At 44.4% G+C, this 26,894-nt stretch overlaps 2 protein-coding genes across 2 annotated transcripts in view; one reads left to right on the plus strand and one right to left on the minus strand.

Moving 5' to 3' along the window:
• Positions 1-17,716, minus strand: part of LOC124110762 (26S proteasome regulatory subunit 7) — a 34,980-nt gene extending 17,264 nt beyond the window's left edge. Inside the window, exons 1-6 of the mRNA XM_046470152.2 lie at positions 17,542-17,716; positions 15,056-15,093; positions 14,603-14,684; positions 8,271-8,345; positions 1,323-1,479; positions 474-546 (exon numbers count right to left, since the gene is read on the minus strand). Coding sequence (XP_046326108.1) covers positions 474-546; positions 1,323-1,479; positions 8,271-8,345; positions 14,603-14,684; positions 15,056-15,093; positions 17,542-17,611 — 495 coding nt within the window. The 5' untranslated portion in view covers positions 17,612-17,716. The remainder of the gene's footprint in view (positions 1-473; positions 547-1,322; positions 1,480-8,270; positions 8,346-14,602; positions 14,685-15,055; positions 15,094-17,541) is intronic.
• A 14-nt stretch (positions 17,717-17,730) lies between these two features.
• The window catches only part of LOC124110761, a 31,035-nt gene continuing 21,871 nt past the window's right edge, over positions 17,731-26,894 (plus strand). The window contains exons 1-5 of the mRNA XM_048394354.1: positions 17,731-17,845; positions 21,877-22,089; positions 22,204-22,344; positions 22,845-22,999; positions 24,803-24,896. Of these exons, the coding sequence (XP_048250311.1) occupies positions 17,813-17,845; positions 21,877-22,089; positions 22,204-22,344; positions 22,845-22,999; positions 24,803-24,896 (636 nt within the window). The 5' untranslated portion in view covers positions 17,731-17,812. The remainder of the gene's footprint in view (positions 17,846-21,876; positions 22,090-22,203; positions 22,345-22,844; positions 23,000-24,802; positions 24,897-26,894) is intronic.

Genomic DNA, 26,894 nt, shown 5'->3' on the forward strand with positions numbered 1-26,894 from the left:
GCTGTTTTTGTAGTGCCAGCCCACTGAGATGCCATGCCACAGTTTAACATGTATACCCCTCTCAGACACAGTATACTGACTCCGAGCCAACCAGTCCTTGTTTTAGCCCCTTAGTGCTGAGCACCAGGCAGGGTATAAGTACCATCTTTTAACATCTTTTGGTATGACACGACCCGGGATCGAAGCCCTGACCTACCGCTCTCCAGGCAGACACTAGACCATGGAGGCGGTCTTTGAAGAACAGATAATTAGTAACTGTAGAACTTCATATCTGATTACCCACTGTTATTTCAAGGAAAAAACTGCACAAAAATGAATGAAATGTTTCCAGTATAAAGAAGTTTTGTAATGTCAAAATAATCAAGGTGTTAGTTATTTTCATTTTCCCTCAAGTTGGCTTTAATTGTTTGGAGAACAAATAAATTTTCTGATCAAGCAATAGGAAACTGGAAAGTGTGTGAGACAAGACAAACCTGCATCATGGTGACAGTGGGGTCAATCTTCGGGGGGAGAGGAATGTGAATCTGGTACTTGTTGCGGTCAACTCTGAATGAACAACATGCAGGGCATCATTGCCACATACAGACATTATTACAAGAAACAGTCCTAAAATCACAGGGATGTTGATAACAATTTGTTGTGTATGTTGGCAACAGTGAGTGTGGTAGGAACAATATTTCAGTTATTATACCATGTCATGTCAGTATGATCATTGTTGATGTGAGAGAAAAGCCTCAAGTTATGCAGGTCTCAGACGTTTACCACTTCAGTTAAATCCAAGGGCAACAGTATGGTGATGACAAACCATACCGTTTTAGAATATTAATCAGAAACATAATCAGGATTCAAACTATGATCATGGGTTTCTGGCATGCCCAATGGATGTAACACTACACAGCAAATTGTGGCACCTTAGACAACTGGCCCACACATGCCACAGTGTTGGTACAAATATCTTTGATACAATACAGAGGCCATATTACCCAAGTTTGACAGAAGAATATTATGAATAAAACGATGATAATGTGATATAAGCTTTGAAAAAGTCAATAATATTGTTATCAGCGATAGAAACTAACAGTTTTAGTCCACTAGTCTTAATAATGATAACACATAGCAAAACCTTTTAAAAATGGCAAATTTCTAATAGTCTTTATGATACCTTAAACATTGGGCAGTTTGGCAAGGACAATAGAACTAGTGCCAATTCTAATGCTGTAAAAGTTATGCTCATTCACTTCCTGACAGTGCCAAGATTCTTATTTTCCATAATATTCTAAAAACAAAATTCTTGTACTATCCATCATGTGTATTCCACTCACCCAACTCTCATGCCTTCTTCAATATCTGTGGGGGCCACCTGATCTCCAAGATCTACTACAAATTTGGCAAACTGTTTCACATTGATAATGTATTTAGGGTCGTCTGAGTCTGCATTGATGATCTTGGTACACCTCGCTACTTGTAGGGGCTGCTCACCTGAAATAATAATGTATCAGTAATCTGGTAATCGAGGGCCTCAGTCCTGTGTGGGTTACTGCACACACATCAACATGACAAAATGTGATAGCAAGTAAGTACAGATGAACCTCATTTTGTCGACTTGGATGTGTGCCATTACGGTTGTCTCGAAATCACATTTAGGTCCCTGAGAATTCCTGACATATTTATCATCATGTATACTCAGATCAGTCAAAACAGATGTGTCGAGTTCCTGGTTGTCTCAAACTAATTTGGGAGTCCAAATTATCCAAATTAAGCATAACATTTAGAAGTTTTAACAGACGGGTTATCTGGTGGTCTTCATGCACTGTATTAACATGACGCACAACCTAATACTTCAGAGTGTCTCCAAACAATATAGTCATGATAATGTGTTGTGCTGGTTTCAAATTTCCAGTTTCCTCATTCACACACGTCAACGCCTGGTTTACTAAACATGGAATTTTGTAGAATTTTCCTATTCAGAATATTCTATAAGTAATACGTTACCACTGTTATACCGAGGCTGTTGTCTCCCACAACTGCTGCTATAGCGAAATCTACCACAGAGATCTCAATTACCTCATGCAGCCTGTGCGTAGCCACCTAGCTGCCATGTGACACCCTTCACTCTTGTCTCTCGCGAGAGCAAGGTGCTCAGGGGACGGACGGGCGGGCAGCAGCCCAGTTGTAACGTATTACTTATAGAATATTCCGAATAGGAAAATTCTACAAATTACATTAAGTAATACGTTACCACTGTTATACCGAGGCTGACTACCACAGTAGGCGGTGGGGAGCACCTACAACCCGAATCCTGACTGCTAGCGTTCCTTCCGACCAGCGGAAGTAAACACCAAGGTGGAAGCACTCGATGCGCATGCACCTAGCTAGGCGTTACCCTATAGGAATACCAAAGCACTGTCAAGCGCATACCATAAGGCTCAATCGTCATTGCCAAAACGATTGGTGACTCCAAACGGCCCCACTGGATAGGTATTTCATCGCCGCAGCGGATGAGAACACTGTATCTGCGTGAGCTAAATCATAGATCAGGTTAAACAGTCGAAAGAGGGAAATTAATTTCATTCAGACCGTATATCCCAGAGCAAGCCTACTTAACGTATGTATTAGGCGCGTGACCTACTTCCAGTATTCGTAAGCATGTATCACAAGGATGGAATACACGACAGACAATTAAATGCATAATTGTCAAACACAAATAAGGACAAAACACACAAAAAGCCAGCCTCACCTGTGGTGTGAGTGCGCTTGGTTTGCAGGACCCCCACTCCTGTACCTACGGCGTGGGAACATTGGAGACAACCCAGATTGACAATCGTGCAAGGACTGACGACTGCAGAGTTTGGAATTGCGCTGGACACACCCCCTAGATGCCTGCTTGTGCCCCGATCAGCGGCCCAAGACGGTGCATCCCCTCCACGTCTTCATCAGAAACCTTTCTGAGGTAATGATTGGCAAAAACCGAGTCAGAACGCCAGTAACAACCTCGTAATATTCTGTGAACAGAGATATTCGAGTGTAGGGCAAATGTTGCCACTAGCGCCCTGATCTCGTGCGGGTTTGACCCCGTTACCGGTAACCCCCGAGACCGGTACGCCAGATTGATGACAGAACGAAGCCACAACGCAATCGAGTTGCGAGTTATGTCAACCGTGCGATTAGGGTTACACGATATGAACAGACGGTCACGTCCTTGTCTACGTTCATTCGAAGCCTTAAAATAATACTTAAGGGCCCTAACCGGACACAGCGCTCTGTCCCCAGTATCAGCAGGATGTAAGATTTCTTTGAGTGATCTTACAGTGAATTCTCTCTCAGTTTGCCCGATTCTCTGATTCTTGGCGACGAAGCCCATGAGCAGGCCCAGGCGGACCGCTCCTTCATCACCTCTATCGAATCGTACTTTGGCGACATCGAGTGCATGAATTTTGGATACACGTGCCGCCGTGGCAAAGGAGAGGAGAAATGCTGTTTTCCAAGTCACATGCCGGAACGAAGCACTATGCAAGGGTTCATACGGAGCTTCCGTAAGTGATTTCAACACTAGGGAAAGATCCCCGGCCGGTGCCCGAAGGCGGCCCTTCTTAAGATCTTGCTGTTTGAAACCCTTGATAATACCCCGTATCACCGGCTCTTTGGAGAGACTGGTACCCATAGCAACGTCCCGTACCGTAGCAACGGACGAGACATAGTTGGCAATGGAACCCCCGGAGAGTTTCCGGGTCTCTCGCAAGTGAGACATGAAACGAGCCATATCCTGCACTGATACCTTATCTGGCGAATGAATGTGATGTTTACAACACCACTTCGTGAAAATAACCCAACGTGCATTATACACCTTCTGGGTAGAATCACGATGCATACTAACGTATGCCCGAGACGCCCAACGAGAAAAACCTTTACTCCTTAGATGCTCGGTGACAACATCCACGCGTGCAAATTGAACTGCCCTGCGTTTGGATGAAGCTGACTGGTGTGAGGATGGATCAAGAGATCTGGTCTCACAGGCAGTGGTAGTGGCGACTGCGTGACCTTGGTCAGCAAGTAGGGGTACCACGATCTGTTCGGCCACATGGGCGCGATCAGTAACATTCGACAGCAAACTCCTCGGAGCCGGCTTAGAATGTGTGGTATCAACGCTGTCGGCGGGTAAGCATAAGCGTCCAAGCCCGTCCAGTCTAACGCGAGAGCATCGTGATCGATGGCCCTCGGGTCCGGGACTGGTGATACAAACAACGGGAGTTGATTGTTGAACCGTGTTGCGAACAGGTCGACCATCGGACGACCCAAACGTTCACACAGCCACTGAAACACTACTGGGTTCAGCATCCACTCTGTGGGGCTCGGGTCCTGAGGCCTCGATAGAGCGTCGGCCAGTACGTTCCGCACAACTGGGATGTGACGGGCGCGTATCTGGCACGGGACACTGTCCACCAGAGCGAAAAACTCCAACATGAGATCGAGTAGCGAGTGACTGTGGGTTCCCCCCAGTTTGTTCACATAGGACACTACCGTTGTGTTGTCGGTTGCCAGCATGAGCCGGGCGTCGATGAGACGATGCTTCCAGTGATTGACTGCGTTGATCACTGCCTTGAACTCGAGACAATTGATGTGAAGGCCTTGTTCATCTACGCACCACAGCCCCGAGCTCACCTCCCCCTCTAGATGGGCGCCCCAGCCAACTAGAGAGGCGTCTGTATACAGGTTCAATGTGGCCCGGTAGGGGCGCATAGAGACTCCTGATAAGACATTGTAAGGGACCGTCCACCACTCCAGATGTGGTCGGAGCCAATCCGGGAGGGAGACGGTCGCACTGTTCTCCTCCTGTGCTAACAACTGGATTAAAAACCGTTGCAGCGGGCGGAGTTGGAGACGACCCCGTTCGGTGCGGTCCTGGGCTGACACAAGTAACCCTAACAGCTGTTCCCAAAAGTGAACAGTCTGTTGCACCGCTAAGACTTTGGCAATCATCGCCTGAATCTTGTGCCACCGGTCTGGGGGGACAAAGAGGCGATGGATCACCGTGTTGAACCGACCTTCGATGAACTGAAGTTCTGAGAGGGGGTTAACTCGCTCTTGGGGAGATTGACAATCCACCCCAATTGCTCAAGAGCCGAAGTGCGAAATTGAGCTGCTGAGACAGCGTGTCCATCATTCGATTTGCTACTAGCGAGTCGTCCAGGTACGCAAAGTACCGGACACCCCTCCGGTGGAGGAAATCCACTATGGGGGTGGTCAACCGGGTGAACAGCCACGGAGCGGATGAAAGACCGAATGGGAGTACAACCCACTCGTAGTGCCTGCCTTTAAAGACAAACCTGAGATACTTGTGATGATCCGAGTGAATCGGAACATGCAGATAAGCATCCTTCAGGTCGATCGAAGCTAGCCAGTCGGCCGGCATGATCAGAGCTTTCAGGTCCGCCAAGCTCAACATTCTGAACTTGGGCGGCTTGTGCAGGTAGAACTCGTTGAACGATTTCAAGTTGTGAATCATTCTGAGTTCAGCAACGGTGAGCGGCAGACTCCCTTTGAGATCGAGCCGATAGCCGTACCGAATCGTGTTGACCACCCACGGGGCGTCGAAAACTTGTTCCCAATTCTCCCAGAAAGTCTGGAGTCTGGCTACCACTGGGGAAGGAGATGGGGGCCTGACAGGCTGCGGCAGGCGCAACTGTCCAGGGCCAAGTGACTCGGGTTCACCTACGGGCCAACCGAAGTTGGCGCTGTCGGCATACGAACCCCTCCAATAAGAGTCACCTGGAGGGGCCCTTGCCGTCCTTAGAAGACTTGGGCTTCCCCCAGTTCCCCTTCTTCCCGCGAAAGGGCTACTGATGGCCCTTACCGGAGCCCTCAGGGCGGGGCTTCCTACCGGAAGAAGAAGAACCCGACCCTTTAGGCCTGTCGGCCGCAGCATCCTGGGGCACGCTCCGCTTAGGAGCTGCACCCAGGCGCCTATGCAAGGACCCCACAAGATCCAGTGTGTGCCGAGAGGCCTCGGCAGACACAGCGGCCTGTTGTTCTTTCAGAACCCCAGGGATCTTGTTATTAAACAGGGTCCAAGCAGACCAAGGCTGCGAAAGGAGCACCTCCTGATTAGCAGCGTCCAACCCTGAGGCAACCAGATACGACTGGCGCCGGAGAAAATGGCACGTGCCGGAAATAAAGGCCAAAGCCCCGGCAACGTACTCCAGGGAAACATTTAAACCGAGCAGGCAGTTATAAATGCGCTGATCTCGGTCCGTGGGAGAACCTTCGACCAGACTGGCCGCTGCAGCCAGGTATGTGTCTCCATGAGACATTGCCAGCATGGAGTGTCGAGCGAGGGTGTCCAGCTGTTGCAAGGTACTTTGTGGTACCGTGGAAGCCGGTGGGGCACGGACACCCAAACGCTCAACATGGGCTTCCGCGGTAGGACCAGCCTCGGGAAAGGCAAGGTCATGCACCGGGAAGGACCCTTTTCTCCACGACGGTGGAGGTAACGGGGACCCCGACCGGACGAGCCGGCCACCACAGGGGTGTAGACAGACTGGACGTACAGTCGGTAACGCTCAAACTCTGCAGGCCCCAGACCTTCGCACAGGGTGCACCGGGTGTCCCCGCAAGGAACCCTGCACCGAGGGCAACGTGGGGATCCCGGGACGACAAGAATTTGCGGCACACCCCGCAACTCCGAGGAGTAGGGGTAGAGGGGGTTGAAACCGGGGACATTTCCATGTCAGACATTGTTTGATTCTATGAACAAAGAGCAAAACATGGTTACAACCCACGCACCACAATGATTCACAAACGAACATTTGCACAAGAAAATAAACGAGCAATGTGAACATATAACATACACATATAACATATAGAGAAATAAGTGATGTTAACCCCAAAACATACAAGAACAGGGGAAACGTGCATACGTGAACCCCGCAAGTCTAGAGAAAAAAGGGCGGGAAAAATTCTCCGTTTGGCGGGAAAATTATATCCAAGCGTAGCTACCGCAACGCCCCATAAAAGCACAGTTTATTAGAGAAAAAACTATAATAAATATCACCGAATATTCGAGGAACGCTTCAGCAGTAGGATACACGTCTTGCTAACGCAAGCGAAGGAGACAAGAGTGAAGGGTGTCACATGGCAGCTAGGTGGCTACGCACGTGCTGCATGAGGTAATTGAGATCTCTGTGGTAGATTTCGCTATAGCAGCAGTTGTGGGAGACAACAGCCTCGGTATAACAGTGGTAACGTATTACTTAATGTAATAATCATGAAATCTGTGATGAAATACTTTTGCAATCATAACAATCATGTCTGAAACAAACAGGGGTCCTGGGGTACTTGAGGTTTGCTCATATAGGAATCTAGAGACCCCCCAGCTTTTATAACAACTAACACTAGGGTTATGACAAGGACCTCTTGACATTCATGCTTAATTTCGAACATTGTAGTGTACATGTTGATGATGGAATAACTCTGTCTCGATGGACTGTTTGGATGACGGGTAACCAGATAGCAGACATAGTAGAACTTGGCTTGTGTACATCATGTGTTCTCTGTCTGACCTTATTCAAACTTGCAAACATTGTAGTTCATGCACCCCCATTCAGACGGAGTTGCAAAATGTGGATCAGGGGAGATAATCTGGCAAATTTACGACAAATGTACACATGTTCATGATCATGCATACATGAATCCTTCCAGATATTAACACATCTAATATATACCACTAATCATGGTAATAGTAGTAGTACTTGCCATTCTACTGACCACATGCTGATAATTAGGACACTTTGTCATATTAACATGATCATGATGATATGTTATTATCAGTGTCCAAAATTCACCATAGAAGTCATGGGGATCAATTAAAAAAGCTTTAGTTAATAGTTAAAGATTAAGGTGTCCCATGATTGAAGCACTCCTGGAGCAAATAGCCTGACATTCTTATTGCAATTAAATTCATGTATTGCGATACTTACAAGCTATAACAGGCGTTCTTTCATCTATTATTTGTTATGGACATAAATAAAAATAACTCACATTTTTGACAAGTTGTAGTGATCCGTCAATTTGTTGCTATGGTCATAACCCATGCAAAATTGACACATTAGATCATGTAATATATAGGAAACTGGTTGTGAATAATTTAACATTTTTCGATCACAGGAATCAGCTGCTCATTTCCAGATATGTGTTCCACTTGTCACTTATGTGAACTTTGACTGCTCACAGGAATCTTAAGCAGTATGAGATATAAAGTTGTATGAATGACTTACTTTGCAATGTCTGTTTATCTGCAGCAAGATCCCACAGGGCCGGTGGCGCCAGGCCTGTGTCGGACTCCTTGATACCTGAAGTGGTATCAAAGTGTGGCATGTACATGATGTTAGAAGTTACATCAACAGTGACGAGTTTGTTTACTGCATCAAGTAGTTTGCACTAAGAACCTGAATAGTTCTGTGATCAGAGATGAAGTTGCAGCCTTCCCTCTTGCACGAGGAAATGCAATTTTAACAGAATTTGGGAATAATTTACTATCATGATTGTCATGAATAGTACTCAACATTTGCTCAATCAATGTTTACATTGATGGCTAATCTGTTATGTGGCTTACAGAATAGCTTTCAGGATTTCAAAAATCTGACATGCCAAGGGTGGTAAAGGGGCCATTTATAACCTCAGGGCAGGTGTTGGGGCATTCCCCAAACGGAAAAAAAATCAAAATAATCACAGACACTATTTGTAAACCAGTATCCTTTAACAATCAAATCAACATGTTGTCCTGGTAGGCATTGCTCATACAAAATGTCAACAAATCAGCAGACTATTACTTTAAGTCCAACTTGATGAGAGAATTTCTATCTAATCTGTCTGTCTGAGTAGTTATTGAGCTATATTGAAACAATACCATGGAACTGGGATTTGGAACTTTGTATTTCTATGTCAGGTACACACAAATATGAAGAGATTCAAAGTCAAACTTGTTGTTGCCATGGAAACTGAAAAAAATATAAAATTTAAAACTGGTAAAATCCTAGATATTTTTTATATATTTGTATACTTATCCTGCATTAGTCCTTAATGCATACGACTGCTTGTTTCTTGACAGAGAAAAGAGCTGTGTGAGGGTCTTTGCTTGAAGAAGTTTCTCCAACTAGCTGAGAGGCATGCCCATCAAGCTGCTCCCACGTGACCAAGGGAAGTGACGCCACGGATCCTCACATTACTCTGTAGTCCGAAACATCAGAAGGCATCGTGGGGAGGTAGATCTGCGATGGGTGGGTCCCTTTAGACACAGTAATGCAGGATAAGTATACAAATATAAAAAATATCTAGGATTTTACTAGATTTTTTACTTATCCTGCATTACTCCTTAATGCATCTTCATCGGACGGAACCGGAGGTGGGCATACCTTCAGATGTGGACTTTCATCTGTTATTTCCAGACTCCATTCCCTAGCCAATCCTTGGCTGTGTGGTCGGCATCGGGTGACCACTCCATGTATAGGAAACTCTGTTTCCCTCAGCCCGTCTTCGGCTGTGGTCGGCCTGGATGACCATTACATGGAAGGGAAGAGTCAGGTATGCGTTGTGTCCTGGTACTGCGCAGCCTGACAATAACGCTCGGTAAGGTCAAACTGGAGCACCGAGCCGTATGTAAATGAGGCAAGAACCTTCTAGTCCAGGGCTCATGCCAGGGGAGGACGAATGGCCAGCTCTGGACTGGGAGTTGTGGTCAATGATGTGTAGTAGTGGTGACCTGCTGTGCCACTACTAACGGACCAAAGCTGTGCGTGCCTTGCACATCCTCCAATGAGACGTCTCGCAGGTAGTGACTGGCGAAGACCATGTGGGACCGCCAGAAACATCCTTCCATGATGGCGCGTAGAGAGCAGTTGCTGTGTAGCGCCCGCCCGGATCTCATGCGGGTTGTTGGAGCGTGGGGGGTCAAATTCCGCTGCCTCGTAGGCCCAGAGGATGAAGAGGCGTCGTTGTTGTCTACGGCGTTCCTTGGATCGTCGGATGTAGCAACGAAGCGCTCTAACTGGACATAGAGGAGTTCTAGTTCATCTTCCGCGCCCACAATCGATGAAAGAGGGGGGATGAGGAACGATCTATCGGGCTGGCCAGGGAGCTGACTCTTTGCAATAACGTTCAAGCCCCAAGCTGGTGTACAAGAATTCGCCTTTTGGTCTTCCAGCCTGAATGAGCGGAGCAGAGCCTGTAGTTCCGGGATTTACGTGATGTGCCGATCTTCCGGAACTGCCAGGACGGAGTTGAGCGCCACAAGGTAGGTCATGATGGTACTGACCTTGAGCTTACACTTGTGACGCATGTGAGGCGATGCAGATGTGGGGGTCTAAGTGCTTGCCCCTGCAAAAGCTCTCGAAGGATTGCCACTTGTCATCATAGAGAATCCTGGTGGTTGGGCTATGTGCCATTGTGATGGTCCAGGCCGCTCTGGCCAAGTAGCCTTTGGCATTCAGTGCTCTCTGTAAATGGACAAGACGTGAAGACATAACCTGTCTGGTCCTGGATGTGGCTGTCTGCTGTGAGGGTGGATCAGCAGATTTGGCCAATCTCGGAGTGGCAGTGGGTTGGCGTCGGACAGCTCTCTGAGGTCGACGAACCAAGCCCTTGCTGGCCACCAGGGCGTGACCAAGGTCAGATTGAGGTTCCGTGTCGATCTGATCTTCTGGACGACTTTGGGAAGGAGTACAGGTGGCGGAAAAGCGTACGTTTTTAGTCCCTCCCAGGGGACACTGAAAGTGTCGACTGCCCAAGCCAATGGATCCGGCACCGGAGATATGTAGGTCGTGCATCTGGTAGCTCTGGCTGGTGTCAAATAGGTCTATGTTGGATAGACTGTGGTCCTACAAACAAGATCGAAGGCATCTGGGTGAAGTTTCCACTCTGTGGGAGCCACTTTGCCTGGCTGAGAGAGGGCATCCGCTAGGATGTTTCGGCAGCCCGGGATGTGGTGGACCTGGAACTGAATCCCCAGATGATCCACCAGGTTAAACAATCGGAAAGTCTGTTGAAGGAGCGAAGTCAAGCGTGTCGTTCCTTGGTTCCGAAGGCACCATACGACAGTGATGTTGTCCGTCGAGATGGAGAGCCGGGCGTGTCTGAGGGCCTGCTTCCAGTGAGCGATGGCCAAGATAAGCGCTTCCAGTTCAAGGTTGTTGATGTGTCATAGGCGCTGATCGGCGGACCACAGCCCCAAAGCAACCTGTCCCTCCAGGTGTGTGACCCATCACTGCAGGGGCACGTCTACGAATAGGCGCAAGGAGGTCGTAAGTCCTGTCAAGGAGACGCCGCCCAAGACATTCGATTCCACCGTCCACCACCGGGGATGCTGCTTGAGATGATCCGGGAGGACGATGGAACATCTGAACTGGGCGCAGTTGGAGCCTTCCTCTGTAGGTCTCTGGGTACAGAGAAGAGATCGAGGTCCGTCTGGAAGAGGCCCCCGATGAACTGAAGGCGATTTGAGGGTGTCAACTCTGACTTCCTGAGATTGATCTTCCAACCCAATAGGTACAGGAGCCAGGAGTCCCTGCAGCGAAGTAGAGTGACGGTGTCCCAATGATTCAGGAGACAGTCGTCTATGTATGCCTCAAACTGAATGTCCCGGAGATGGTGGTAAGCTGTGTGAGTAGCCACGGTGCCGAAGAAAATCCAAATGGGGGAACCGCCCATTGGTAATGGACCCGGTTGTCGGGATGTATAGGGACATGTTCATAGGCGTCCTCAATATCTAGGCTGATGAATACATTCTGTTCCTGGGTCCGGGAGCACAGCAGCCTGAGGTGGTCATCCTGAATAAGGTGGACGCACCAGGTAGCGTTTGTTGAGTAGGGGGGTAGGTGGCTATGGGCAACGACGTGAGCAGCAGGTCGTCTATAAGCCCCAGCTTGTACCCAAGTAGCGGCGGGTCGTCTATAAGCGCCAGCTTGTTTCCATGTCGTATGATGTTGGTGACATATGGGTCCCCCCGGATCACACAATTCTGCCAGCAACGACCCAGTCTCCCACATACTGGAGTGTTGACAACTTAGACGGCTGGGGGTGGAAGTCCCAGTCGTGCTTGTCTGGCTATTCACTGGAAGTCCCTGCAGTCGGCGTTACCTTTGAGGTGGTGCCGCGACACTGGGGCTGGAGGGTGTTGCGTCGCGGCTGGTATGAGCCAGACTGGGACGCCTCAGCGAAGGCTGGCTAGCCAGGGTCTTGAGAATTGTCTCGTCTCGGGCGAAGGCTGAGACTCGGGATAAAGTCATTGATGTACAGCGACAGGCGTCTGGTCGAGTGGTTGCAGTGTGGCGCATAAGCGATCATGCAAGCCAGTCTGTACAAATACACTGGACGGATCCCATAAGGTCGATTGACCTGATTACGGTCGATGATGTTTACAGTCGTAGTTTTTGACATGTGACATGTATGTCGTCCTGCGCAGTAAACTGTAACCCATATGCTGAGTGGAATAGTTCAAGCTCCACACACGGCCAATCCCCTGTGAACCCTGTGGTTCACAGACCAGTGGTGTGTCCGAGTTCTGTGTAGTACTGTGACGTTGCCGGTGTAGAGGCAAGTTGATCCCCATGATAAGAGTGACGCCTGGTCCGGTGTTGGGAACAATGACTCAGTTGGGTACCCAGAAGCATATGACGATTCTGTTGAATACCGAATCGGTCATGGGGTTGTGATCGTCAACTGTGGTGTAGATAATATCTACCAGACGCCGTTGAGAGTTTGTTCGCTTTCTCCGAGGATAGGTTCAACCAACGTTGATAGACGAGGAGAATTGGCGGGAGATTTCCACAGAACATTGGGAAGTGTTGGAGCGCCGTTGTATGGATGCCAATCAAGTGTCCAGCGACCGCTCTGGTCTCCGTAGGTAGTTGACAATCTCATAGGCCCGTAGAATCATCTGTCTGCGCGGTTGTCCCGGGTGTGCGTCTGTAGGATAGGTGCAACCAGAGATGCCAGGATAGAAGCATTTATGGACGCTGTAGACGGTGCTTTTGTAAAGGCATCTGTATAGGCGTCCGACAAGGCGCTGGCGTCTGTATAGGCGTATGACGAGGCGTTGGCGTCTGTATCTGAGCTGTTAAGGATAGGCGCTATCTGTATAGGCGCTAGTAGAGGCGTCTGCAGAGGCGCTATGGGGGGGGGCGCTTGTAGAGGCGTCTGTAAAGGCGCTGGCGTCGACGGCTGTCTGGCCTGTAACTACTCAATGTACTGGAGGAGGGAGGCATCTATCATGGCTGTCAGTGCCGTAGGCAGGGGCGCCTGTGGGAGACCGAGCGTCTGTGCCGTAGGCGGGGGCGCCTATGGGAGACTGAGCATCTGTCCGGAAGATAGTATAGGCGCCGTCTGGTACCTGAGCGCCACACCGGGCGACACGGTGGTCACCTCCGTAAAGATAGTTGCTGTCGTGGTTGTCAAAGTGCTCTGGGTAGAGACTGCTTCCATGGGGTCCGACATCAAGGTAGCAGTTGAGGTCGAGTGGTGGTCATCCGAGAGAGCCGATCTGGAAGGCGAAACCTCAGAGTAGTCTGACATCGTGTGCCGGTGTTTCCTGGTCTGCTGTGTTCTGCGTTTTTTACACACACGGAGGTACTGTCTGAAAGCTGTGGGTGAAAGCAGTAAACAGTCTTTACATCGGTGACCCTGGAGGCATTGAGATGTACAATTAAGGCACAGGATGTGGGGATCCCACGCCGACATATTACGCCGGCACTTTGAGCAGGAGGGCATATCTGCAACGAAGCAGTGTAAAATCACAATGTGTCCCCGCCCGATTATGTAGGCTATAATTTGTTTATCCCACTGTGTGGGTTTATGAAACAAATATTACGACAAACGTAAGACAACATACAACAAAACAAACAATACTTGCGAGGATATGCCAATCATGGGGTACCAAGCAAAAGAATATAGAACGCAAACCAGTTCACAAACTGCTGGCTACACAAAATATTCAAGATGGCTACTTGGAGCAACAAGACACCTGGCCTATGTTTTCTTTTGAGAAAACACCAGTAAGTGTCTAATAACGTTATGCACATGTTTATCAAACATAGAATGTACAAAATACAAACCATAGGCACAACACAAAGACAAAACAACATTAACTCAGATAGCAAACACGTGAGGGTTTGAATCAGTTTTATGTTACAGCCAAAAAACCAGGTCTTCTCTCATCAAGTGACAAAAGTAATGTGAGGATCCGTGACGTCACTTCCCTTGATCACGTGGGAGCTGCGTGATGAGCTGGCCTCTCAGCTAGTTGGAGCAACTTCTTCAAGCACACAGCTCTTTTCTCTGTCAAGAAACAAGCAGTATTCTGCATTAAGGAGTAATGCAGGATAAGTAAAAAATATCCCTAAATATTATATGCTGGGGGGATAAAAAGGGTGGTGGTGGTGGTGGCGGTGGTGGTGGTGGGACCCCCAGAATCCCACCTCTGGATTTGCCACTACATGCACTTCTTATTTCCCATGTCGGGTGAATTTGGTGGCAATCTGTAAACATGACAGTTAACATGACAGGTGATAAGCACAGACCTGTACAGCAGTCTTCTGAAAAATTTAATGGCACCTACCTGCCAGTTCATTAACTTTCTTGAGAACATTTTGAATGTCTTCTTCTACTCCTTTGATAGCTTTGCTGTATTGACCAACACCCTACAAGCAAAGAAACAACAAAACACATGGTATCTATGATCATGATCGTGTACAATATGCTGAACAGAAGCAAAGCTGACATATGACAATTCTGTATTTTAAATGTTTAACACCTTTTTGGGTGATGCACACTTTTTAAATGTTAGCAGTTTAACAATGTTTGATAGATAACCTTACCAACTATTGAGAAACTACAAAAACGCTTTGATTAGAAATGACAGGAATACAATTCAAAACATGGGCATGTTATAAAACCTTTTGTTCTGGCACTTCACCATGGCCAAACTAGAATTTTAGAATGTGTTCATTGAAAAATCTGTAATATAAGACAAGCAAATGTGAACACTGGTCAATATTACACAGATACTTACATAGGTCTTCAACAGGGCAATGTCCCCTTCATCAAGAGCTTCAAGAAAAGAAAGTCAATGCAATACTTTTATTGTAAAACATGGATATCATTCTATATCTTTGAACATGTTATGCACAATTTAAAGGGGCGCTGATCTAAAGCAATTCCCCGGGACTGGTTGTTGCCTTTGTTATTGTTTTTTTCCTACGAGTACCCGGATGATACGCAACGCAACTGAGCGTGACAAGAGACTGGACTACCGTCTGCAAGGACAGCTAAATAAACCTGGAGGCAATATTTGTTTTACGCATTTTGGATCCCTGATTGGTTAACCGTGATCTATAAAGATTTAAAAAAGGGTGCATTTATTGTCTTCAGCCTAAACAGACAAAAAGAACGGCGGAGCTCATCGGATGTCGTCATTTGGAAATACCCCAGACGGTTATAGTTTAATCATAAAAAAAGCATCCATGCAGTGAAAGCATTTTCGGATTTCGGATTGCTTGGATAATACGATTACTACTCCCTTGTTGTCATCCACGTTTTCTGGTATAACCCTACACTTGTGTAGGGTTATACCATTCACTTGATGCTCAGTTAATGAATTTATTACAGGTATAATTAGTGGTAGCACCACTCCGAATACCTGAGGAAGCTTTCCATTTGGCATTTATTGTGTCTTGGGTAATTATTCAATCAAAATCCAGGTTTGAAGTGAGGTGAAATGTGTGTTATGTAATATACATGTGGCAGCCCAGCAAGATATGAATATCAGTAGATTTACTTTTTTTGTAAATCAGCGGAACGTTTGTAGTCATCAAAGGATTAACAGAAAAAGAAAATACATCGATTGATTAATCACTGTTATCTTGCACAGTGGATATGTCAAAAGTGAGTGTTTACATGTCTAGGTTTACTAAAACAAAGGGCATACACTCATATCATGGCGTGAAGTGCTGATATAAAAACAACATACTTTGTTCAAAGGGTTAACTGATAATACGTTGATTAATTGCTCATTGTTATCTAACTGAATGGATTTTTTTAGGAACAGTGGACGTTATGAAAATAGTTGTCATGTGGGCTTTCTCAGCCGACCTTTGAGTCTTGACACTGATGTGAAACACCTGAAACAATCTAAGTCATCAGTTGAGAAACAAAAAATTATACCCATAAATTTGGTAGGTTGTAATTATGATATTTGCCTTTTGTTTTCCTTCATTTGCTGTATTATTGGACAGATTCATTCTTGTTCCTCTTCGTCTTGGTTGGGAAATTCTTCGATGCGCGATAGACGTTGTTTTCACAAGTCTTTTTTTTGTAAGCGTGTATATATTACAGACAATTTGTAAAATGCGACTCTCTCAGGCAATTTATAAAAATGTGTAAATATTTCAGTCATTTTGACTGAAAAATCTGTCCATTTCTATAACAGATTGACTAAAATTGATTAAGATGATCAAAAGGGCCTAAAAACATCACAATAGATTATTATGTAGGTTGGATTATAAGCCAAACAATATAGAAATGTACTTTTCATCGTAACATTTAGTCTCTTGGTGATGATATTAAACAAAAATCTTTGGAATTCATTTTATAATAATACAGATGGACATATTTTTCAGTCAATTTGTAAAATAACTGAATATTCAGGCGTTTAATAAATTTCCTAAGTGAAAATTTTCACATTTTGACTGTAAAACATGAACACGATAAAATAAGCAATACTCAGGAGAAATATTTGCTTTGTGTTGCAAGTCAAAATAGTGTAAACGAAAATCGCACAATTACCAAGCAAGTGACTTATCAAAACTTCGCCACCAATACCGATGCTACCCACAAAGATACCTACATTTCCTTATTATTTCCAAAACTGTATTTCATTTTATTGCTCAATGTGACCATATGCCGTTATACTATCAACAAAAGTGACAATTGCGCTTACCAATTGCGCAGCACAGGTCGAATACTAGTCTAGATTTCTACTGTATCATCCGGGTACTCACGGATGAACAATAACAAAGGCAACAACCATTCCCGGGGAATTGCTTTTAGATCAGTGCCCCTTTAATGATACATTGCTCTTTTGATAACTATGTACAACAATCATTCAACATGGCAAAGGCAGGTGTGATTATTGCTCTGGATCACAGAAGTAGGCATATCCGAGATGTCGTATTTGTGAATGAACATAATAAAGGGCAGTTATCATTATTATCATATTAAGAGCAGAGACAGAGACGTTTTTTATCCTCACTGTGTCATTTGAGGAGAAATTCGGGTGATTAAAATCTGAGCTCGAATAGAATAAAATGTGACGTTTACAGATAATCACCATGATCAGGTCGCTCAGTTTCATTAAATTTTTATGCTTATTGAACCTCGGTTGTAAGATGAGTGTCTAGTCTGAGAGTTCACGACTAGTTTATTCTTTTTTACGGTACATTTTAGAAAATGACAATGCAAATTTGAAGTGGTAATTTCAATCATTTCTCCAGTATTTACCCTGAATGGGCTTATCTTCTTCTTTATCATCCTTCACTTTCCTCTGGTCAGATCCTAAGTGATCAGGCATGATGAAATAAAATTATAAACAACAAACACCGTCGAAAAAGACCTGCCAAATAAGTGTTTGGGGATAAAACTTGTCTGTAATACCGGAAGTAACGTTTTCACGCTATGTCTCGCGAGATTCGGTCCATTCACTTCCGGTGATGTCATCACCTTGGAAAATATGACAACAAAGTTGGCCTAGCGATCGAACTAGAAAATAGAAATGTTACTGTACGTAGAAGATAAAGCTTTCCCCGTGAGTAAATCGTATTACGTTTACCGTCAGGTGATGTTATATAGCAGGGAACTTTAGGGTTAGAAATTAACAATAGCATGCTAGCCCCGGGAATTCCGCAAATTCATCCGGGCTAGTACAAATTTCCCATTTCCCCATTGTTTTAACATTACGAGGGCAATTATACCGGGCATCTTCTTACATTTTGATAAGGGATGTGCATGATCTCATTCCATAATAATGGTTTCTGTGTTTTTCAGACGCCATTGTAACATTTTAGATAAAATAATGGGGTGTGTAATTTGTATTAGTTTAATTACCAAACTAACTACACGTTCGCTGAAATGTTGCACCAAATGGTGACACTGATGAGGTTGTCGCACGACATTATGGAATATCCACACAAAGGAACAATATCCCAAACGTCTGCAGCTGTACAAAGAAACGTATTCAATGTAACATGTCTCTGTAACAATCAAATATTTTAAAATATATATATCGTTTCGGGGATATTATAACCCGTGTTCGTTTCTCAACTGATGGATTAGATTGTTTCAGGTGTTTCACATCAGTGTCAAGTCTCAAAGGTTGGCTGAGAAACCCCACGTGATAACTATTTTCATAACGTCCACTGTTCCTAAAAAAATCCATTCAGATAACAATGAGCAATTAATAAACGTATTATCGGTTAACCCTTTGAACAAAGTATGTTGTTTTTACATCGGCACTTCACGCCATGATATGAGTGTATGCCCTTTGTTTTAGTGAACCTAGACATGTAAATACTCACTTTTGACATATCCACCGTGCAAGATAACAGTAATTAATCAATCGATGTATTTTCTGTTAATCCTTTGATGACTACGAACGTTCCGCTGATTTACCAAAAAAGTAAATCTACTGATATTCATCTCTTGCTGGGCTGCCACATGTATATTACATAACACACATTTCACCTCACTTCAAACCTGGATTTTGATTGAATAATTACCCCAGACACAATAAATGCCAAATGGGAAGCTTCCTCAGGTATTCAGAGTGGTGCTACCACTAATTATACCTGTAATAAATTCATTAACTGAGCATGAAGTGAATGATGACAAATACACAAGTGTAGGGTTATACCAGAAAACGTGGATGACGACAAGGGAGTAGTATAAAAAATGTTATATTTGGGATAACACTTTCTTAGTAATGTACAGATTCTCGTACTTTTTTTGGTTGAGTCCCGTCCGGGATTCGAACTCACACTCAATTCGAATCCCGGACGGGACTCAACCCAAAAAAGTGCGAGAATCTGTACTTTACTAAGAAAGTGTTATCCCAAATATAACATTTGTTACATTTGACCACTTTCTAAATGGCATTGTGTATTCAAGGGAGTTGTAATCGTATTATCGATGCAATCCGAAATCCGAAAATGCTTTCACTGCTTTGATACTTTTTTAAAACTATAACAATCAGGGGTATTTCCAAATGACGACAACCGATGAGCTCCGCCGTTCTTTTTGTCTGTTTGTTTAGGCTGAAGAAATTAATTAACATGCGCCCTTTGTCGAAATCTTTATAGATCACTGTTAACCAATCAGTGTTCAAAAATGGGTAAAACAAATATTGCCTCCAAGTTTCTTTAGCTGTCCTTGCAGACGGTAGCCCAGTCTCTTGTCACACTCAGTTGCGTTGCGTATCATCCGGGTACTCGTAGGAAAAAAACAATAACAAAGGCAACAACCAGTCCCGAGGAATTGCTTTAGATCAGTGCCCCTTTAAACATGTTAAAGTTTCATGAGGACAAGTAGAAATTTGCCATTTGTAAGAGTTCTGTTAGATTCTATATGTTATCAATATAAGGACTAGTGGTCCAAAAATGTTAGTTTCTACCACTGTTATGCATTGTTTTGATATCCAAATTCAGTGTTTAATCCATTAAACCATGCAGTGCATTTATACTGCTTATTTTTAGCTTTATTGTCCTACTTTTCAAATAGTGATGCTGTCGCTTCAGGCTTTGTTAGTACCATCAAACAAACATGGCGGATAGGTGTCAAGTATAATGCATGTATACACCCTGTTACATTTGTCACCCTGTGAGGGTTACTTAAAATAGCGTCACAGAGTATGTGACGTGTATCTGTGACGTGTAGGTTTAAGGTTTATCAATGTTAGGCCTATAAAAGATTTGCAGTGCAGAATTGAAAGATCATTCTAAGCAAGACAGATATATTGCACTAACTGGCGCACATTTACCTGTTTTATCGTGCCTCTTCGATTATTAGGCATAAGGGTTGCCCCTTTGTGTAGAACCTGTGAAGATCCGGGGTAGAATAGGTCTTCAGCAACCCATGCTTGACGTAAAAGACGACTGTGCTTGTCGTAAGAGGTGACTTACGGGATCGGATGGTCAGGCTCGCTGACTTGGTTGATGCAGGTCATCAGTCCCAATTGCGTGGATTGATGCTCATGATATCAATCACTGGATTATCTGGTCCAGACTTGATTATTTACAGACCGCTTTCATATGGCTGGAATATTGCTGAGTGCTGCATAAAACAACAAACCAAACCAATTGCAACTGCTTTGTGTAGCCAAGAGCCATGTGTGGGCTCCAACAATCAAAACATGACCCTACCTCAAGCCTGAGAACATTACCTTTTTAAATCAACCTGGATTCCAGTGGCAAATTTAGGGTACCGGTACTGAAATTTCATTTTGAAATATTTATTTGGGAGCTGTTAAATGATCCTGTGCAGTGTGTAACTCGGTTGAGATGAACTGTGCAGTGTGCAACTTGGTTGTGATGAACTGTGCAGTGTGTAACTCGGTTGTGATGAACTGTGCAGTGTGTAACTTGGTTGTGATGAACTGTGCAGTGTGTAACTCGGTTGTGATGAACTGTGCAGTGTGTAACTCGGTTGTGATGAACTGTGCAGTGTGCAACTTGGTTGTGATGAACTGTGCAGTGTGCAACTTGGTTGTGTTGAACTGTGCAGTGTGTAACTTGGTTGTGATGAACTGTGCAGTGTGCAACTTTGTTGTGATGAACTGTGCAGTGTGTAACTTGGTTGTGATGAACTGTGCAGCGTGTAACTCGGTTGTGATGAACTGTGCAGTGTTTAACTCGGTTGTGATGAACTGTGCAGCGTGCAACTTGGTTGTGATGAACTGTGCAGTGTTTAACTCGGTTGTGATGAACTGTGCAGTGTGTAACTCGGTTGAGATGAACTGTGCAGTGTGTAACTCGGTTGAGATGAACTGTGCAGTGTTTAACTCGGTTGAGATGAACTGTGCAGTGTGTAACTTGGTTGTGATGAACTGTGCAGTGTGTAACTCGGTTGTGATGAACTGTGCAGTGTGTAACTCGGTTGTGATGAACTGTGCAGTGTGCAACTTGGTTGTGATGAACTGTGCAGTGTGTAACTCGGTTGTGATGAACTGTGCAGTGTGTAACTTGGTTGTGATGAACTGTGCAGTGTGTAACTCGGTTGTGATGAACTGTGCAGTGTGTATCTCGGTTGTGATGAACTGTGCAGTGTGCAACTTGGTTGTGATGAACTGTGCAGTGTGCAACTTGGTTGTGTTGAACTGTGCAGTGTGTAACTTGGTTGTGATGAACTGTGCAGTGTGCAACTTTGTTGTGATGAACTGTGCAGTGTGTATCTCGGTTGTGATGAACTGTGCAGTGTGTAACTTGGTTGTGATGAACTGTGCAGTGTGTAACTCGGTTGAGATGAACTGTGCAGTGTTTAACTCGGTTGTGATGAACTGTGCAGCGTGCAACTTGGTTGTGATGAACTGTGCAGTGTTTAACTCGGTTGTGATGAACTGTGCAGTGTGTAACTCGGTTGAGATGAACTGTGCAGTGTGTAACTCGGTTGTGATGAACTGTGCAGCGTGCAACTTGGTTGTGATGAACTGTGCAGTGTGCAACTTGGTTGTGATGAACTGTGCAGCGTGCAACTTGGTTGTGATGAACTGTGCAGTGTGTAACTCAGCCGTGGTGAACGGCATGTATAAATCAGCTGTGAAGAACTTTGTTATGTGTGTTGTTTCAGCACAAGACATTTGTGGTGGTGGTGAAGGGGGAGGAAAAGGTGGCTCGAGTCCGGGCGCAGCTGTTGCACATCCTGTACAACATTGGGAAGGAGACGCATCAGTTCCGCCTCAGACACAAGGGTCAGTTTCTCCGGGATGCCCACACGCTTGACCAGTATGACATAGTGGACAACTCCATCATCAAGATGATTCCCATGTCCAAGAAACCAGAGGTGATTATCCGATGTTGGCCTATTGCCTCTTAACTGTAACATTTGCCCACATTTTAAAGATTTGTTGTGTTTTGAGTGTTATTAAATGATAATTGAGCTGTAATATATTTGCAGGCCTCATTTGACACCATCTCGATCACCAGCAGCACAGTCAACCTGGACTTTAGCCCAGGGCAACCGCCTAATGTGAAGAAGGCCTTGTACTCAGAAATCAAACATTTGGACTGGAGAGAGAGAATTCTGAACGACTTCAAGGTAAGACAGAGTTTTGCAGTTCGGGCACATCTGAATAACACATGCATGATACTTCCAACTAATGAGTTTATGTTTCACAAGGGGTGTAAGGGCTAGATATTGCCTGCTGTAACATATTTTGTGACTAGATATTGCTTGTTGATTGTCCTGACAGATACTGTGACTAGATATTGCTTGTTGATTGTCCTGACAGATACTGTGACTAGATCTTGCTTGTTGATTGTCCTGACAAATACTGTGACTAGATATTGCTTGTTGATTGTCCTGACAGATACTGTGACTAGATATTGCTTGTTGATTGTCCTGACAGATATTGTGACTAGATCTTGCTTGTTGATTGTCCTGACAGATACTGTGACTAGATATTGCTTGTTGATTGTCCTGACAGATACTGTAAATAAATGTTGCTTGCTGAAATCATGGTAACAGGTACTGTGACAAGATGCTGCTTGGTGATTGCTTTAAGATGAGATCTTGCTAAGATGTTGCTTGTATTCCAGACTCTGTTGTTCCTCCACCTTTTGGCAATGGTGCTCTCCGTCTTCACTGTGCACTGGTATGCTGTGTTCTGGGTGGGAGCCCTGCTGGTCTTGGCGGCTTGGTATTCTCCATCATACACTAGGATCGGGGGCTTTGTTGGCAACTACACATACTAGTAAGACAAACTCTCTGCTCTCTGTTTATCATGAATTGTTGCTCCTGGTGCAAAATAAGTCTCAACATTCCCATGCTGTAGGAGGGAATGGAGGTTTGTGTCGTACATGATTACTGAAATCATATATACAAATCATACATATATGACCTTGATTAAGCAACCTTGAACTGTGATCCTACTGTCAAAGTCCTGTTAATCCGACTTAATTACACATAGTTTTGATGATAAAGTTAAGCAGTATCGAAAATCGAACTTTGATCTGATTTTAATGAAATTGAAGTAATCTAAACATGTGATTAATCCTGTTTTGTTTATTTTAAGGATTACTTGTTTTTTGTGAAGCAAGTTTGTTGTAATATACTCGCCAACTCATCTCGCATCAAAACACAGGGCTGTGTACTCGTGGGCAGATGACCACGGAGTACACTGATCACTGTGTCGGATTAACGAGACTGTGTAATGAGTAATTCATTGCAAATTAGGTGTGTCGGAGCTGGAGTGTGAAACTCTTGGGTTAACAGGTCTAAACAGCACTGATTTATTTATTTCCCACCATAAGTGTAGGAAAAAGCCGATTGTTAGATCAATGAGTGTCTGACAGTAACAAGACTTGACTGTACTTAGACGGCTGGGGTTCACTGCTTGGCAGGGCCTGTCCTCATTTCGCCTACACCTCATTTCGCCTACACCTCATTTCGCCTACACCCTTATCAAAACAAATTTACAGCTGACTGCACATAAGTCAAGTGCTGTGTTACCTCTAAAATAATGAACTGACCCAAAAGAAGGTTAAACAGACAAGACAATCTTGAAGCTTCATACATTGTTTAATAGCTGATATTTACATTATGCAGTAATAATAATAATGACTCATGATTACTGTAGCTTTAGTACATATCCAACGGCATCAAGAAATTGCATTACAGTTTTTCTTCTACTAAGAAGCTGTGTCTTTAGTCTTTCAATTCTTTCGTCCCTTTGTCTGTCAACACGAGCTCGGGGTCTGCATGATCCTCCAAGATCAATTTGTTTCCTGGAGCGTCTGTCTGCCTTTTCAATCTTCTTGATCTCCTTCAAGAACTGATAGATGTTAGGGTGAGATCGGGGCATTCTCTTTTTCAGTCCACAGTGGAACCCTTCCAGATGGTTGTTGGTTCGGGGACCGGTGTTGTCGTGCTGGTTCCAAATATGGCAGGGGAATCTAGCGTCGTCATCTACCCATGTGCTGGTGACATAGTCGTTAAAATCAACAATCTGTTGATCATCAGGTCCTTAGATAAATAATAAATTTACTAAACAAGATTTACTTGCACATTCAAAACAACTAAGGATTAACAGAATGACCAAGTCAAACAAGAGTTGTGAGAAGTTGTCATAGGTTGTAAAAACTTCACTTTGAACATCTATGCTGCTTGGATTAGATGAGAGCTTGGATTAGTTAACAGCCTGAGATGGACAATGCCCATTCATATAATAGGGGTGAGGCAATTAAGCATTTGAATTATTGTAGGCGAAATGAGGTGTAGGCGAAATGAGGTGTAGGCGAAATGAGGTGTAGGCGAAATGAGGGCAAGCCCTTGGCACAACTAGCCTCATGCTAAGTAACCTTGCAATAGCTGAGATAATTTTACAGTGTTCAATGCCAGACTTTACATACTCACTAGATAGTGTTCAAGCCAATTTGATTGAATTGCGTATATGTGTGTTTATCTGTCAGGTTAACGTGAAAGGATTATACAGTACTCTATATTATATTCTATTATATAAGCTTGACTTCTATCTCCAATACATATCTGTTTCCAGCAGGAACATCTTCTGCTGCAGTGCTGGAATCGTCTTCCTGACTTTTACAGCCATAGCACTCTACTTGGCTGCCGCGCAGTGGATAACTGTCATTGTAGGTATACTTCACATGACTACACGTGACTTCACATTCAAGATCTGCTAGTCTCACTCATTCTACTTTTTTAATAAAAAGCTAAAATTATGATGTCATTCCATTTTTTACTTATCCTGCATTACTCCTTAATGCATTCACTGCTAACCTTGCGACAAAAAAACTGGGACAGCGTACCGGCGATTGTCCTGGGTGAAGATAAATAAACTGAATCCCTCTTTTATACCACGCCATCGCTGTCCTGTGACCTCACGTGACCTTAGGTCACCTCTTCACATCACTGCCTGTCGCGCTACAGCACGGACGTGTACCAGCGCAGCTCTCGTTTGGGATTTATTTAGACCTTCAGTTTTCTTCTACTATTCTAAAATACATCTGCGACGGGTGATGTATTCCTTTCATATTTCTTTTAACATGTTGTGAAGCTGTATGTGATTTATTTAGGCGTAAAAAGGCTTCGTCTTTTTTTACCACCACATGCTATCTGTTCCCGGACATTTTGAATTGTGTTACAATTGTTTGCCTGTCAAGTAGTCAATTTGTTTACAATACTCAGCTATGTATGTATAGCATATTTTATGTGTGTTTTAATACTACTATCTTTGGCGGTTCATTGAGTTGCGTATATACAAATCATTGAATACACTTCCAACTCGTTTCAGAATTTGCCGATAGATTACTTATTGTCTGCAGCAGTTTTTTCCAAAGTATCTATATTGCATAACTTATGCTTGCTTACTAATTGTCGTGGAAAAAAAACTATTAAAGACCCCCATTCATGTTTTTTGGCATGTATGCAAATTTGTGCACCAAATTCTAAATGTGGTTTTTTTTTTAAATCTATCTCCAACGAGTTTCACGAGGTATAGGCAGGTCACTCACAAATATATTTTGCAGCAATCCCATTGTGAGACTAGGAAGATGTCACAATCGCTGATTAGCAAGGGACAGGGTTCGATCATTACGACACAATCTTTATCCTCGATGGGTAAAATGTCGGCCGTTACTGTCACTGCGGAAGTGCACGTTCTGCCGAAATCCTCTATTCCAGAGGATGTTGTGAGTATTATAACTGACCCTAATTTGCAGTCATCTGAGAATTCTACATCTGCTAAATCTGCGATAAGTGCGCCAGCGTCTCAAGATGCTTTGTCGGGGGTAGCGAAAACCCAGGCCACGCACAAGCCTACACCATTGAACATTGAGCCTCATATGCCTGCGCCAAGCGCAGCCACTGCCTACTACCCAAGTGCATCTACAATGATACCAGCCCCAGGGCTATCAGCGTACAATAATACGCAAGCAGTGCATGATCAGCTTAGCACTGTACCAGCATATCCAGTGCAACAGAACGCTAATTGGATGCAAAATCTGTTAGAATCCATGTGGCAGCAGTCCATGACACAATTGTATCCTGTGCCCACGCCTAGCCTATGTATCAGACACCTGCGTCAGTTACATCTACGGCACAGATGTATATAATACTCCCATTGTGAATCATAATACAGTGCATTCTTCGTTGAATAGTACCTGCATGTGCTTGGACATCAACTCGTGACTCCATTTCACCAGGCAGTTCATCTAAGCCCTCAGTCAAAGGTAGCACTATACATCGGAGTAGAAGTCGTTCACCATCTAGACGAACATGTCAACATTGTTCTGATTCGTCTGATTATTCTAATGGTGAGGAGGGTGATTCCTCGACTGAATGGAATACTTACCTTGGCCTGGCACAAGTACCTGATTGGGTAGCTGACCACCTCATTTCAGTACCTTCCCCGGGTAGCGAGGTCGATAAAAAATATACTATTTGTACACACATCCTACGTCGATTCCGATTGACCCTATGGACTTTTCCAGGCTGACACTTACGCCGTCATTCAAGCCTCTCAGGTTTAAGAAAGATGAATTTCCTATTCATGGCTTTGAGGCAGCTGACCAGGCACATAGTGGACGAGGATATACAGAGTATGACAGGCTCGTCAAGGCCTACTACTC

This window comes from Haliotis rufescens, unplaced genomic scaffold, assembly GCF_023055435.1.
Source record: "Haliotis rufescens isolate VD_foot unplaced genomic scaffold, xgHalRufe1.0.p SCAF_13, whole genome shotgun sequence".
Taxonomy (NCBI): Eukaryota; Metazoa; Mollusca; class Gastropoda; order Lepetellida; family Haliotidae; genus Haliotis; species Haliotis rufescens.